Source organism: Sorex araneus, chromosome X, assembly GCF_027595985.1.
Source record: "Sorex araneus isolate mSorAra2 chromosome X, mSorAra2.pri, whole genome shotgun sequence".
Lineage (NCBI taxonomy): Eukaryota > Metazoa > Chordata > Mammalia > Eulipotyphla > Soricidae > Sorex > Sorex araneus.
Window position 1 is genome coordinate 57,736,939 of NC_073313.1, and position 17,151 is coordinate 57,754,089.

At 44.1% G+C, this 17,151-nt stretch overlaps 1 protein-coding gene across 1 annotated transcript in view; it reads right to left on the reverse strand.

The window, feature by feature from the left end:
• Nucleotides 1-2,308: 2,308 nt before the first annotated feature.
• Nucleotides 2,309-17,151, reverse strand: part of BRCC3 (BRCA1/BRCA2-containing complex subunit 3) — a 48,861-nt gene continuing 34,018 nt past the window's right edge. The window contains exons 8-10 of the mRNA XM_055120112.1: nucleotides 7,751-7,882; nucleotides 7,218-7,261; nucleotides 2,309-2,478 (exon numbers count right to left, since the gene is read on the reverse strand). Coding sequence (XP_054976087.1) covers nucleotides 2,327-2,478; nucleotides 7,218-7,261; nucleotides 7,751-7,882 — 328 coding nt within the window. The 3' untranslated portion in view covers nucleotides 2,309-2,326. The remainder of the gene's footprint in view (nucleotides 2,479-7,217; nucleotides 7,262-7,750; nucleotides 7,883-17,151) is intronic.

A 17,151-nucleotide genomic window follows, 5' to 3' on the forward strand; every position in this document is an offset into this window, starting at 1 on the left:
CTTGTCTTTTCCCCCTAATAAAATTTTTGCAGAATAAAACCTTTTAATTCTGATAAAGTCAATTATATCAACATTTCCCCTATTGGGTTGTGCTTTGGGGTAAAGGCCAAGAACTTGTTGCGTAGCTCAAGATCCTGAAGATTTTCCAGGAATTTATAGAAAGTTGTATACTTTTATATGTTACGTTCAAGTCTATAGATAGACTGTGAGCTAATCTGTACATAAGGTGTGAAGTTTAGGTAAAAGTTCACATTTAAGCCTGCAGATGTCCAACTGCTCCAGCATCATTAATTCAAAAGACTATCTCCTCCCCTCAATGGTTTTAGTAGCTTTGTCGAAATCAACTGAGCATATACCACACTTTCTTGATTACTGTAGCTTTAATAGAATGTCTTGAAGTGAGATAATGTGAATTTTTCAATTTTATCTTCTTTAAATTCATGTAGCTTGTTTAAGTTTACACCTGGGTCTTCTCATATTTTCTGTAGAAAAAGAAAAGAATAAAAACAGTGGCTGTGGGAAGAAACAATATTTCTATTCCATATGCCCTAAGTAGCTCTCAAACTACAATATGCTTTGGAATTATTTACAGCGTTCATCGAGATATCTGAGTTCTGACTGCAGAGATAAACTTTGACCTCCAAATGGTTCTGGTACCTAAACTACACTTTGAAACTTTAAAAACAATAGTCTAAGGAGAAGTAAGAAGGAAAAAAACAACCCTTTACCATAATTGTTGGCATTGGGGCCCTTTTAACTTTCTTTCTCTCCACCTCCTTCAATTGCCACTTTATTTTCTAGTATATAATAGGTGTGATTCTTTTCTGCAGTTATTCTTACCATCTGTGGTTAAACATGGTCAAAACGGTGCAACAGAATTCTTTTTTGAGGAGGAAATACCTAGTGATGTTCAGGTATCACAAAGACCATGGCAAGTGATGCTTGAAGGTGGAAGGCAACTTGGCGCAGGGGAGGAACCCCAGGCTCTCATATATGCAAAGCATGTACTCTACCACATGAGCTATATTCCTGGCTCAAAAGAACTTTTTTTTTCCTTTCGGGTCACACTTAGCGATGCATAGGGGTCACTCATGGCTCTGCACTCAGGAATTACCCCTGGCGATGCTCAGGGGACCATACGGGATGCTGGGAATCAAACCCGGGTCGCCCGTGTGCAAGACAAACGCCCTACCCACTGTACTATAGCTCCAGCCCCTCAAAAGAACTTTTTAAAGCACAATTTCCTTACATCCCATGCCCTAAATGTAATGGGAGTCACATTTTTATTTCAATGTAGATCCTACGTAAACAAGAATCACTCAATAGGAATTTGCATCATATCCAAATATGCAGAGCTCATTTATTTGGCTTGAAAACACACTTACAGAGACTCAAGCCTTGGTAAATATCTTAGGATACATATTTTAGAGATCATGAAGACACGAAACATATGCTTCACAACAAAGACAAAGAAGAAAAGTGGGGTGCCAATGAGCCATTAACCCACATATACTGACTTAACTGCTCCAACATAAGCATAATCACTACAAAACTGAAACAAGAAATACAGAAAAGCAAACATTTCAAATATATTCCGTACAGGGCTGGGATGAATGGAGACATTACTGGTGCCCGCCCGAGCAAATTGATGAACAATGGGTGACAGTGATACAGTGATATATATCTGATTATAGGATGTCCTTGTCAAAGTACCTTCTATAGTTTTTAAAATCTTAAAAAATCTTTTACATTCTGGGGGCTGGAGAGAGGACAGAAGGTAGGTCAGTTGTCCTACACATGGCTGACCAAAGTTCAGTCCCCAGCACCCATTCTGGTCCTCTGTGCACCACCAGGAGTGATCCCTGAGTGGAGAGCGAAGTGTAAGCTCTGAGCTGTGCTGGGTGTACGCACCAGCCGTCAAAAACAAAACCAAAAATATTGTAGGGTATTTGCTTTACATGCAGCCAACAGAGGTTAGATCCCCAGCACCTCATATGGTCTCCCAAGCCCACCAGAGTGGTCCCTGAGCACACAGCCAGGAGGAAACCCTGCACACTGCCAGGTGTGGCCCAAAAACAAAACAAAAAATCTTTTGCATTCTAAGTCATCTTGAATATGCTCATTATGGGCCAGATACTGGTAGGAACGTTCAGTAAAGCTCTAATGAAATGTTTGGGAAGACACCTTGTGCTCATTACATGTATGAAACTCATCCACTGGGATGTTAGATCTCCTGCACTACCTTCCCACACATGAGATGTGTGCCTTTACACACCACATTTAATGCACGAATTGGAAAAATATTTACCCCGTTTAGTCTCCTACTTTATTCCAAAGAGGAGAGTTCTTGCATCAGTGCTTCCTTTTCTTGTTGCAATTCCTGCAGTAGCTGTTGGTTTTGCTCCAGCCTGTCCTCCAACCACTGTAGAAGAGGCCCACTGACTGCTGACATCTGACTGCACAGGTTCTTGGTAAACACTTCAGAAGGAAAAACACGGGTGAGCTAACTTTGCAAGAGCACTATTCTCTGGCATGTTCCTTCTCCAACACCAATAGCTCCCAATGATGAGGATAAGAAGGTAGGGGTGGAAGTAGATCAAGTACAATTAGCATGACTGGGAAAATATTTTGTCTGGCTAGTCTGGGGCAAGACAGAAGAGCTAAGTGGGGAAAAGACCCGTAAGCATCCATCTTGAACGTCCCTGAGTCCAAAAGCCACAGGGCAGCCTGACTATGCAGGAGCAGAAAGGCAAAAGGATTAAGAGCTACCCAAGGTTTTCCTTTCCCAGCCCTCTGACCTCTCCCTGGTGGAAAAGACCAAAATCTCCTACAGACCTAGGGTGGTCCTTGAGCACAGAGCCGGGAGTAAGCCCTGCACTCAGTTGAGCATGGCCCCTAAACAAACAAGCAAACAAAAAGAATAGAAATAACCAGTATTAGTTGGGATATGGTGAGGGGATCCTCACTCACTGATGCTATGAAGCTTGCATGGTTCAGTCCCTATGAAAAACAGCATAAAGACTTCTTTTAAAAATTAAAAATGGGGGAACTGGAGTGATAGCACAGTGGATAGGGTGTTTGCCTTGCACACAGCTGACCAGGTTCGATTCCTAGCATCCCATATGGTCCCCTGAGCACCACCAGGAGTAATTCCTGAGTGCAGAGCCAGGAGTAAGCCCTGTGCATCGCCAGGTGTGACCCAAAAAGCAAAAAAAATGGGCGCCAGAGTGATAGTACAGTGGGTAGGGCACTTGCCTTGCACACGGCCAAGCTGGGCTTGATCCTTGACACCCCATATGATTCCCTGAGCCCACCGGGTATAACCCAAAAACAAAAACAAATTTGAAAATAAAATTGTGTAGGGCCTGCTAATTCCACTCCTTGGCATCTACTCCAAGATACTAAATCATTAAAATGAAAAAAGGGGGGTGGGGCTGTAGAGATAAAACAGTGAATAAGGCTCCTGCCTTGCACACGGCTGACCTAGGTTTAATCTCTGGCATCCCATATGGTCCCCTGAACCCCACCAGAAGGGATTCCAGGGTGCAGAGCCAGAAGTAACCCCTGAGCATCTCCAGATGTGCCTCCCCACCACAATAAAACTAAAAAGAAAAAAAAATGCACGCCTACATTCACTGAAGTACTACTTACAGTAGGCAAGATCTGCAAACAATGCAGACGACCAGCAGCAGTTAGGTGGATAAAGAAACTGTGGTCTATATCCACAATGAAATACTACCCAGTTATGAGGAAAGATGAGCTCTTGCTTTTTGCTGAAACTTGAATGGAACTAGAGGGCATTATGCTCAGCAAATTAAATCAGGGGAGAGACACAATCTCCTATGTGGTATTTAAAGAAACAAACAAGGGAAAGGACAGTTCAATGATAACAAGCCCTTGGACTTTGAGTACAGAACTAAGATTTCTAAGCAGTGAAGGGAGGAGTGGAATGGGAGGGGGAAGCAGAGAGAAACAGATTGAATGTAATCAAAGTAAAGAGAAAGTAAAATAAAATTTATCAGCTACACAGGCGGGGTGGGGGACTGGGGAGGTTGGGGGTGGGGGGGAGGTTTACTGTGGTTCTTGGTGGTGGAATATGGGCACTGGTGAAGGGATGGGTGTTTGAGCATTGTGTAACTGAGACTTAAGCCTGAAAGTTTTGTAACTTTTCACATGGTGATTCAATAAAAAAATTAAAAAAAATAAAAAAAATTTAAAAAAAGAAGTGACCCAAAGATAGTAGTCGAAGGTCTTTGACACTTTGCTGGTGGTGATAGACCAACTCCATACACAAAAACATTAGTTCGACACTATTTAACCATGCTACCTCAAATATACGTTACTACTATTTACCAGAGAAATAAATGAATTCAAATAAAAATAGGCTGAGTTAGGGTCAGGGAGAAAATACAATGGACTAGAGCACATGTTTGGCATACTGGATATCCCTGGTTGGATCCCTGGCATCAAAGAGTCTCCCAAACTGCCACATGTGGCGACCAAACCAAAAAGGAAAAAAAGAAGAGGAAAGGAAATAAACCATATGTGTGTGTGTGAGAGAGAGATCTTAGAGCTGCAGTGCTTATCTTGAAAATGTGAGACCTTGAATTTGATCCATAGCTCTGCATGGCCCATGGATTGGGAGGTCTTCCAGATTAAAACAAAATGAATATTCCTGGGATATAATTTACAGATTCTGTTAGAATCCCATTTTAAGACACGGTTCAGTGATTTTTGACCAAGGCAGTATCTAGGTCATTTCCCTCATTCGAGGCCCATCTACACTTCCTTCTCTAGTCAGTGCTCCTCCAGTCCTGGCCCAAGGGTTACTGACTTACTTGTTCTGAGACAAATTTTGCCCATTCTTGAATGTCAATGGAATGAAACTACAGAGTAGGTAGCCTTTTGGACAGTGCCTCTTTCACTTAGCATAATATTCTTGAAAAGTGATCCACTTTGCTTCTTTTTTTTCTTTAATCAGTAGTTTACTCTGTTGCTAAGCAATACTCCATTTGCAAATGCATTCACTGCCCATTCACCCACTGATAGACAATGGGTGTTTTTAAGGAGAGGGAAGAGGTGCTTTGGGTCACATCAGCGGTCCTCAGGGGCCATTCCCATAAGACCTGTGTTAAGGAGTCAGTCCCAGCAGTGCTCCGGTGTCCACGTGTGCTGGGGAACAAACCTGAACACCCTGAATGTAAAGCTTGCATCTGAGCCTTTGAGTTCTCTCCAGACCATTTTCACATTGGGGCAAATATGAATACTGTGATGAATATTACTATGTAAGTTTTTGTTTGAACATCTTACATTCCATCTAGAAATATGCCTAGGACAGGAACTGGGAGAGTAATTGAAAACTTCTTTTCCAAAGTATGATTACGTATTTTAGTAAATATACAATTACGTATTTTAAGTATTATGTATTTAAATAGCACTGTAGCACTGTTGTCCTGTTGTTCATCGATTTTCTTGAGCAGGCACCAGTAACCTCTCCATTGTGAGATTTGTTGTTACTGTTTTTGGCATATCGAATATGCCACTGGTAGCTTGCCAGGCTCTGCCAGGTGGGTGGGATACTCTCAGTAGCTTGCTGGGCTCTCCAAGAGGGATAGAGGAATCGAACCTGGGTTGGCCGTGTGCAAGGCAAATGCCCTACCCACTCTGCCATAGCCCCAGCCCATATATTTAAATAAATTATGTAAATACTATTAAGTATTTTAGTGAAACTTTAAATACTGATTCTTTTTGTGGAGGATCTTAGATTAGAATCTGCCTTTCCTCCAAATAGAAATAGCAGAATATAAAGCCAGGAAGGTTCATATTCTACCCCAGAGGCTGGAATAATGAGTGAGAACAGGTAGTCTAGTGTCTCTTGAATAAATTAGCTAACAAAGAGTCTCAAGATGATTTAATAAATAATCTTTCTTTTTATTGATCTGACATAACACCTTTCTTAAATACAAATTGTGTGTCTGTGTGTAGGCCTATTTCTGGATTATATTCTGTTATACTAAGTTATTTGCTCCTTCTTTGAGGTGCTAGTGATCAAATCCAGGGTGTCACTTATGCAAAGCATGTGCTCTATCATTGAGCTACATCTTTGGCCCATACTCCTTGTTTTTTTTTTTTTTTTTTTTTTTTTGCTTTTTTTGGGCACACCCAGCGATGCTCAGGGGTTACTCCTGGCTTTGCACTCAGGAATTACTCCTGGCAGTGCTTGGGGGAGCATATGGGATGCAGGGATCGAACCCGGGTTGGCCGTGTGCAAGGCAAACGCCCTACCTGCTGTGCTATCGCTCCGGCCCCCATACTCCTTGATTTTTGAGTCATTAGCAAACATTTTATCCAATTGTGACTTTGGATTCTGACTACATGTCATACACTACCAGTTGCTAACTCATCACGTTTTTCATCCAGAGAGAAATATGGGACAGATCAACTAGCCACCTGCCCTTTTTCCGAAAGCAACTGCCCACAATACTTGCAAGCTTCCCCTTCTTCTCTGGTGACTTTGCCAGTCACTAGGGAAGATGGCACTGAATGGTCGGTAAGTGAGGACTAGTCAGAGAGAAGACGGGGTGGGTCAGTGTGTGTCAGGGAAACATGACTAGATGTGTACATTGTACTGTACACCCAAGCCCTTGGACTTGTGCAGAAATTCCTTCCATATCTAGTGACACAAGAGTTCCTCCTGCATGCACCCCCTTATATCCATGTTTGTCAGTCTCTCTGTCTATCCATCTCTTTCAACTTCCACATGAGACTGGTAGCGGTGTGCTGGTACCACCTCAGAGCATGGTCAAGAGTTGAAATTTCTGAGTTTGTGCAATGCTTGTTGCCATGTTACTTGTCATAAATAAATCATGACAAGTATATGAGACCATGAAAACTAGCAAAAAATCAAATCAGGAACCTCCCTCCTTTTTGAGAACTGGCTATTAATGAAGCATATAGTAGGGCACCACTAAGGAGCTCAAGCATAAGCGCTCATTCCTGTCTTTTCATCAAACGAACTTAGGGGCCACTTACAACATCCAAGCATCCACAGCGACCAATACAGGAGACTGGAATAGGATCATGAAAGGTACACAATTGGGAAAGGAAACTCAAGGATAATTTGTACCCATCACTTCAACTGTGCAAACTAGGCTGTCAGCTGAGTACATCAGGGATGACTACATAACTGCCTATACTCAAGGAAAAAAGAGTCTTACCTGAACCATTATGGATCTTGGTTACTGAGTCCAGATGTGTAAGGCTGAAGGGAGAAGAGAGCTCATTTTAGTAGCAAAGCAGCAAGAAGGGAAAAAAACAAAACGATCATGGACTGTTACAAAATGAAAAATTAGACCAGACTTTTACCAATTGGATTAAATGACGATATGCAATTGAAGATCCTATAACTGCTAAAGTTTCCTGATGGGAAAGTGACTTTGTTCAGAACTTCACAAGATAGTTGAAACAGATCAATTTGAAGCTACTGTCTCTCACTGCTGCCTCACTTCATACACAGCCATCAGGCAAGACCGCACTTGGCAACAGGGCTACTATAATGTTCATTTTGTTTTCATAACCAAAAGTATCTTGCCCTTGAAAAATCCACAGTGCATCAGGAAAGAAAGCAGACACTGAACCGTTGTCATGGGAAGCGGCTATGAAGTGTTCTCGCAGAGACGTGATATGCAAAGGGGTTCACCACCTGCTCTCCAAGACAGAAAAGGGAGATGAGGGGAATGGTGGACACTACCTGTGGATCCTCCTATATGCATCCTGCTCCTCCTGGCACAGGATTTTGGGCAGCTCTACTGCTGATTCAAGGCACACTTTCCCAATGGTCACATGAGGTACAATATGGATAGGGATTTCAATTCGCTCATACCTGTAAGACAGCAATTCAGATCAGCTTTCTGTGAGCTTATTCTTTTTCTCCAGCTTTATTGAAGCATGATTGATAAATTATTATAATATTTTAAGTATACACAATGATATGTGTACCACACACAGTGACATGATCACCACATTCAAACTAATTCATATCTTCATCACCTCAACAGTCACTATTTCTGTTGTGAATGAGAACAGATTTCAAGTACAACCTTATGCTAACTGCAGTCATCAGGCGGTACATTAGTTCTCCAGAACTCATTTATCTCAATTTTGGACACTTTAACCAAAACATCCTCATTTCTTCCCTCCTCAGCTCTGCCCCACCAACAGCAACCATTCTATGAGTTTCTTCTTCTTTTTAAATGAATCACCATGAGGTAGAGTTACAGACTTATAAACTTGTTTTTTTTTAATTTTTTATTAGAGAATCACTGTGATGTACAGTTACAAACTTATGAACTTTTGTGTTTGCATTTTACCCATACAGTGACGTTTACCCATCCCTCCACCAGTGCCCATTCACCTCCACCAATGATCCCAGTATCCCTCTCGTCATCCCCACCCCACCCCGCCTCTGTGGCAGGGCATTCCCTTTTGCTCTCTCTCTCCTTTTGGGTATTGTGGTTTGCAGCAGAGGTATAAAGTGGCCATCATATTCGGTCTATAGTCTACTTTCAGCCCGCCATCCCGAATGGGCCCTCCTAGCACCCTTTACTTGGTTGTCCCTTTTCTATCTGAGCTGCCTTTTCCCCCCGCATGCAAGGCCGGCCTCTAAGCTGAGGAATAATCCTCCTGGTACTTATCTCTACTGTTCTTGAGTGTCAGTCTCCCATTCTGTTACTCTATATTCCACAAATCAGTACAATCTTTCTATGTCTGTCCCTCTCTTTCTGACTCATTTCACTTAACATGATATTCTCATGCTGATCCACTTATATGCAAATTTCATGACTTCATCCTTTCTAATAGCTGCATAGTATTCCATTTTGTAGATGTTCCAAAGTTTCTTTAACCAGTCATCCATTCTCGGGCACTCGGGTCTTTTCCAGATTCTGGCTATTGTAAACAGTGCCATTCTACGAGTTTCTAAGAGTTTACATAATCTAGAATATTCATGACATAAGTGGCCTCATACAGCATTTGTGCTTCTCTAATAGGTAATTTAACTTACCATAATGTCCTTCTGGTTCACTTTTGTTGCTACAGACAGTATGAATACAGAAATATATATATTGACATACCACAGTTTCTTTGTCCATTTGTGCAATGACAGATACTTAGCTTGCTTTTACACCTTGCCTACTGTGAATAATGTTGCAATGAATACAGGAGAATGGATATCACTTTGAGATTCTAATGTCAGTTCCTCTGGCTATGTGTCCCTGAATGGGTCCATTTTGGTTAATTTTTGGAGCCAGGTATTACTCCTGGCTCTGTGCTCCTGGCTCACTGGTGCTCAGAGATCACTCCTGGCAGGGCTCTGGGACCGTACTGGGTGCCAGGGATCAAACCCAGGTCGAACACAAGCTAGGCAAGCACCCAACCCATGGTACTATCTATCTCTCCTGCCCCAAAGGGCTTGTTTTCAACAGTCAATTATTGTAAAAAAAATTCTATAGTTTTAGAAAGGAATTTGGGATATGGAATGTGTCAGATGTTAAATGGTCCTATAATTTAGTGGATCTGCTTCGGAGTGGACAGAGTTCAAACTGAGTTGTGAAGCAAACTGAAAGCTCACTCTCCAGACTCCCAGAGTATCTATCAGATGCTATTCCTACAAACTTGTCAGAAGCCTTGGGACCTCAAGGTTTTCACACCTGCTCCACAGCAACAACGGAGATAGCTAATTAATACTGGTTCCAGTCAGGAAGTTGCCAGAAAATTTAAACACATTGATCACAAAGCCTGGGGAAGAATGAGACACTTCAATGCCTCCAGGAGCTTCACTATGTAGCTGTTATTACTCATACAAACGCTTCCTTATTTCAATTAGGGTTACAAATGACGCTCATTTTCCCTTTCTCTCCTTTTGAGGGAAATAAGTAAAGAAGAATCGTGAAACTTGCATCTTGAGGCTGGAGTGGAAGAAATAGATAAGCTTGTCACTGAGGTCCACTGGTCTATCTCTCTACTTACTGTTCACTCTAAATATAGCCAAGTTTCATGTCAGCATGCATTCGGGGAACATTCATGCTGAAGCTCCCTGCACCAGGAGACATCACTGGGCGTGGTGGTGAAGGTGTCTGAGACCTAGGGCCTCTCTCTCACCTAACGTGGTGCATCTGGGCTCCAGGAAAATAATGGTGGCCAATGATGATCACCTCTCTGTTCCTGACCTCCAGTGATTAGGGAAGAAGTCATGAAAGAGTACGCCCTATGTTCTGTGGTTTGCAGAAGGCCTCTGAAGTCATAAATAGTGAGCAAAATTACTGGTAAGCCTAGAAACCTGTATGAAGCCAATCTACAGAACAGAGTCTCCCACTGACTTTGCCAGGACCATGAACAGAAATGGTCTCAGCGAGGCATGAACTTGGACACACATCTTTATCCGGTCAGAGGAAACAGAGCTTCTGTTAGATGACTTAGAACTACAAGGCCAACTACAGATAAACAGTCACCCAACACACAGGACAGATTTTTCTGCTTCTGATAGTGAATTAGATAAGCATTCTAACTGGGACCCGCAGAGCTCCCTGTGGGCATCTAGAATATTCCAAGGGGGTGGGGGCCACAGGAGGATACAAGGGGGGCATCAGGTAGAAGAGGAGGCCACAGAGAGGAAACAAGGTCAGCAGGGAGCCACAGTTGGCAAGAGGTTATGAAACACTGAGACAGTTGGTTAGGAGCAAGCCTACTATCGAGAGCAACTGGAGCAGTGGGGTGAGATCAAACAGCATCTTTGGGGCTGGGGTGATAGCCCCGCAGGTAGAGCGCTTACCTAGAATGTGGCTGACTGAGGTTCCGACCCCAGGACCCCATATGGGCTCCCAAATCCTACAGGAGTGATTCCTGAGCACAGAGCCAGGAGATAGCCCTGAGCACTGCCGAGTATGGCCCCCAAACCAAAAAGAAAATAAAACAGCATCTATTGGAAGTCACTGGAAAGCCTAATAAGACCATGAATAATTGTGGGGTCAAGATCTGGGTGAGGGGATGGACCTATAGCACAGCGGGTAGGGCGTTTGCCTTGCACGCAGCCGATCCCAGTTCGATTCCCAGCAGCCCATATGGTCCCCTGAGCACCGCCATGGGTAAATCCTGAGTGCAGAGCCAGGGGTGACCCCTGTGCATCGCCTGGTGTGACCCAAAAAGCAAAATAAAATAAAATAAATATGATTTATTAAAAAAAAAAAGATCTGGGTGAGAAACAAACTCCAGAGAGATGAGCATGGCATTTAAGGACAGTTTCCTTGGAATGTCATCAACTCATTTAAGAGGAAGAATTTTATTGGCTGGGACACTGAAGAGAGTTTCAAAAGATTTTAATGCGTCTTTTTTTTTTTTTTGCTTTTTGGGTTCACACCCGGCGATGCTCAGGAGTTACTCCTGGCTTTGCACTCAGGAATCACTCCTGGTGGTGCTCAGAGGACCATATGGGATCCTGGGAATCGAACCCAGGTCAGCTTCGTGCAAGACAAACGCCCTACCCGCTGTGCTATCAGATATCTTCAGCCCAAGATTTTATGAGTCTTGAACAAATAGGGTTTTGAACCGTGGAGGAACAGAGGCCCCGGTAACCTGTGTCTAAGCATTGGGCTCGACCTCAACATGCCAGGAATAAAACGAGACCAGCCCAGGACACAGGATGTGGCTCAGCAGTAAAGAGTGAGCACAAAACCTGGACTCAGTTACTAGCACCAAGGAAAAGCAAAAAGACTAGCCCTGACAAGTCTTAAAGCACAAACTTAAGTCATCACAATTCCAAACTGGGTGAACATGATCTGTTAATTCTGCTACCACACTGGATACAGAAGGTCACCACTGATCACTACATCAAGCACAAGAAAGGGACAGATCAAATTTAAAATACCAATTAAAAATAATGGACTCAGTTATCTCACTTCTAGATATCTACCCCCAAACAAAGGAAACCAATCGCAAAAAATATACATATAAAATAAATGCACATCGGGGACTGGAGTGATAGCACAGCGGGTAGGGCATTTGCCTTGCACACAGCTGACCCAGGTTCAAATTCCAGCATCCCATATAGTCCCCTGAGCACCACCAGGGGTGATTCCTGAGTGCATGAGCCAGGAATGACCCCTGTGCATTGCTGGGTATGACCCAAAAAGCAAAAATAAATAAATAAATAAAATAAAATAAAATAAAATAAAATAAAATAAATGCACATCTGTGTTCATAGCAGCTCTTAGTACAATAGCCAGAATATGGAATCAACCCAAATGTTTACTAGCAGGTGAACATATAGGTTGTGGTACATATGGACATAATGGAATCCTATGTAGCTGCTAGAAAAAATAAAGCCATGTTGTTACTGCTGAGTGAAATGAGTCGGAGACAGAAGGACAAATAGCAGATGGTCTTATTCATCTGTGGTCTACAAAGAAACAAATCTAGAGCATGGACACCAACAATACGTAACGAATCTCGGAAACTGAGAGTGATTCTCAGATAGAGCTGAGAGTGCCAGACCCTCAAGTAGGGAGCAAGGGGAACAAATCAGCTGACTGAAAGTGACTCCAAAACATGGGTAGAGGGGCTCGAGCACACAGGTGGCATTAAGGGAGGGAACAATCTGCATTCTAGCCATCACTGTCAATCCACAAATAATAGGTGGAGGAATGGTGGTGAAGAGGTGACATGGGGGCCACCACGGACACTCTGATGGTGGGGCTGTGTAGGAACTTTGCACATCGATTCTATCAACTTGAACACTATTGTAATCCTATTGTCTAAACTATAATACAAATATTTAAAAAATAATAAAGACAAGACAGCAGAGGGATAGAGAAAAGTCCAAATAAATATTATTCCTCAGAGGAACATAGAGTATGTCACTCCTCCATGCTGGCCATGTGCCCTGTCTTAGGGCACAGAGAGGTAGGTGAAGGGAGTGTCATGCAGATGGGAACTTGGCTTCAGGAAGGATAATGTAGCAGTCATGCAGCTGGATGGCATCACAAACTCAACTCTCTAGGGGCTAAGGAAAAGTGCTCCTCTCTATGTCTTTGACTGCATAGGACTTGCTGCAAAACTGAAGGTGGATGGGGCTGGAGCGATAGCACAGCCGGTAGGGCGTTTGCCTTGCACGCGGGCGACCCAGGTTCGAATCCCAGCATCCCATATGGTCCCCTGAGCACCGCCAGGGGTAATTCCTGAGTGCACGAGCCAGGAATGACCCCTGTGCATTGCCGGGTGTGACCAAAAAAAAAAATTAAAAAAAACTGAAGGTGGAGGCAAGATGGGTGCTGAGTTGAAATCAAAGAGGAGAAAAGAAGAAGAGGGATGTGTGTGTGTGAGAGAGAGAGACTATCATAACTTCAGATTGCTTAGAGCTTAAGTTTTTGTTATGTTGTGGGCACTACAACACCAAATCAGATCTTATCCTTTGCTCAAATCCCAGAAAATTTAAGCAAAACTTCATCACTTTGATCCAGCAAACTTCTGACTGGATACAAGCAAGGGGCCTCTAATCTTTGGTGCCTGATTAAGGAAAGAATATTATTTATCTGACCTCTGCTTCTTTCTGTCACATTCTGTCCTGAACATTTTTCTAGAGACCTGAAGCTGAGATGTGGCTTGGTGGGAGAGCATTTACATTGTATGCGTGAGTCCCTGAGTTCCATTTCCAGCACCACAAAAAGTAAAGAGAGAAAATATAGCACATATTCGAGAGAAAGACGAATTAGAGGGGAAGATGGGCAAAATGGATTCAAAAATGGAAACATTCTGCAGAGAAATCCAGCCCTCAATTGAACCAAATGGAATGAACATCAACAAAACAATGGGTGCTGATGCCTCTGGCTCATACTGTCCCAAGTACCAAATGAACACTAACCGAAAGCTTGCGAGAATTCTAGAGAGCAACTGAGAAGTTACAACAGTTACATCAATGTCAAGCTAAGAGGAGATTTCAGCAAAAGTAGGAGGAAATTACACAGCACTCTGTACTCCTGTTGAAATGCTCCCGCTTCTGACTTAGTTCAGCACCACTGGGAGCAAATCTTCTGCCTGCAGATGCCTCCCAGGAATGAATGAGCACACACTACCTACAAAATTCTTGCTGATGTGTGGGACTGGTTTCTGGATGATGACTATTTGGAAGCCACTGAAAACAAACCATCAGGACTACTAGATCTCCAATTCCTTACGCACATTCCAGACAGAACAGGAGATTTCCAGACTTCTGTGAAGAATCAGGCACCTGCTAGGTAGCTAGGCAACCTGAGACAGCTAAAAGCACTCACACTATCACAGTGCACACACCAACTCTGAAGACATGGGACAGTACCAAGAATCTCTAACTGGATTCAACATCTCCCTGTCCGAGTCCCACCCATGAAGACTGAGAGTGACAGGTGCTTCTCCAATGCCCCGAGTCTCAGAGATGGGAGAAGGTTCAAAGGGATGTAATACAGGCCTCGCAGGCGGGAGTCTTGGGTTCAATCCCTAGCACTAAAAGTTCCCTGGCTGCAGTACACCACACACCCATTCTAAACACCCCATTACCAATAGCCCTTCCCACTGTCAACTGTTCCCCACTCTGGAGAACAGTGCTTTGCCTGCCCCCACCCTCATGATTACAGCTCTACTTTAGTCTACTTTACACTTGGCCATAAACTAGAGGCTGTGAAATAAAGCAAGGCTTCCTCTCCAGTCTCTGAGCCCGAACATCCCATTTAGGATTCTTGCCAACAGACTAGATGCGCCAATACCAGGAGGTGGAGTATGCGGTGAGCACACACAGCATACAGGAAGAGACTTTTCCACTTCTGCAGACCTTTATTGGCTCTTCAACACCACCAGGCACATACAGCAGAGCCCACCAGGGCCCCTGCCGGAGTGCCACGTTTTTCTGCTACTTGGGCACTGAACGCACCCAAAACTCAAACCGTGCCTGGCCCATACAGGAGCCCCTGAGCATCTCGGCATCGGAAGCTGCAGTTCTGAATATATCCACCAGGTGGCGTCAGCGACCAAACATGGACATAGCGCAAAGAACAAGCGCCTCCTGCCTTGTACCTGTGAAGTGCAGGGTTCAAAGCAAGCTCTGGGTACACAACGGGGTCCAGAGCAGCTGCGGTCTCCCTGTCCTACCATGGCACTCTGCGTGGGAGAGCTCAATGTCAAGGGAAGGAACACAGTACACCCCAAGGACTCAATGTTTTGTACTTTTTCTTCCCAAAGCAAACAACAGGGCAGGGATCCAGATGACCAGCAGGTCCACACCAGCAGTGTCTGCGCACATCAAAGTTTCTGGGATGAAAACCAGGACCCGCACAGACCCGCAGTGTCAGCTGACTTCTAAGTCTCAGCTTAGCCCCTTCTGGCCTAAGCATGCAAAAGCTTCAGTAGGACGCTGGGTGCCCCTTGCAGTGGGTGGTGGCAGGGAGACGCGGCTGCAGATCCAGCATACTTGGCTTGGGCTCCCAACACCCCTCGTTGCTGGGAGACCGGCTGAGCCAGCAGGGGAGATGGCGTGACCTACTCACAACAATCGCGGCACAGGAGCCTGAACGGGCCTGATTGTTATTCTCGGATCTCTAAAGCTTCCAGCCACTGAAACCGAAGCCAATGGGGCCCCAGCAAGAAGCGTAGGAGCCAAATCTGTGCTGGGCTTCCCATACACCAATGCTAAACACCCCAAATCTTGCTGTGTCCTCGGCCAGGTTAATTCAAGCACTTGGAGAGCTGAGAGCCTCAGCACTGAAAGCCACAGTTCCCACTATGCCCACAAGGTGGCAGCCATGCTCCACAAGGTGGAATTCTACAACATGCAAGGTTGTAGAACAGGTATGCTTCTTTAGCCTTGCTGGTGGGAGGTACCAGATTTGATTCCTGCTTTGGAAGGAAGAAACAAGGCAGACACCTGAGTCACGAGCTTCCTAGTGGTTAGAGTCCTAGATTCCTAAGAGCTGAGATGGCTGTAGTAATGTTGGTACACAAGAACCAGAGAGGAAAGGGCTTTTCCCCTTACGTTGTTATGAGGCGGCACAATCTTAAAGCATGGTTGGCAGAAGTAGCAGGAATCACTTCCAAGCAATCTGCTAACACTTGCCTGGTACTGTAACTTGGAGTGGCACATGCCAGGAATATGCAGTAGCACTTCTGAGCCAGCCCAGGCAGTATTATAATGCTTTTTGAATTGAGCAAAGCTGCCCTATAGTAGGGAAGTCAGCAAGCCCTGGGCGCTTTGGGACCACAGCTGAATCTGCCTTCACTTCCACAAAATAGGAACTTGAGAGTTCTAGACACCAGTAGGCTATATTGTTGGGGGACACAGCAGGCAAGTACAAGGACAACTGGCATGTCTGCGGACTACACAAAACATACAGACATGGCTATTTCAAAGAAAGAGACAAGTTCACATTTATTAGCCAAAGTTCACATTGAGAGACTTATTGTTACTGTTTTTGGCTTATCCAATATGCACGGGTAGCTTGCCAGGCTCTGCCGCGCGGGCTTGATACTCTCGGTAGCTTGCAGGGCTCTCCGAGAGGGGCGGAGGAATCTAACTCGGGTCGGCCGAGTGAAAGGCGAACACCCAACCGCTGTGCTATCGCTCCAACATAATGTAAAGCTCACATTAATAGAGCAAAATGGAGTTGGCATACTTAAACTGGCCACATTAGAATCACATTAAATTTCATGGATCCAAATACGCAATAATGCAGAAAATTGTCTTTTTTGATAAAAAAGAAGACAAAACTATATGCTGAATACACTAATCATACATTCATGCTGAGGAGATAGCCAGTATGAATCACGTGTTTGATACCCTCGATCCTTTCCCTAGCACCACACACACAAAAGCACACCTTCAACTTAAAGACAGAAATAGTTTAAGAGTAAAAATATATGCCAAAATAACTACACTCAAAAGAGAGTAAGTGGGCAGGGCCAGAAAGATAGCACAGCAGGTAGCGTGCTTGCCTTGTACATGGCTTCTATTCCCAGCACCACGTATGGTCCCTTAAGTCCAACAGGACTGATCCCTGAGTGCAGAGCCAGGAGTAGCCCTCTCACAGTTGACAGGTGTGGCTCCTCCCACAAAAAGAGAAAGTGGGCTATATTAAT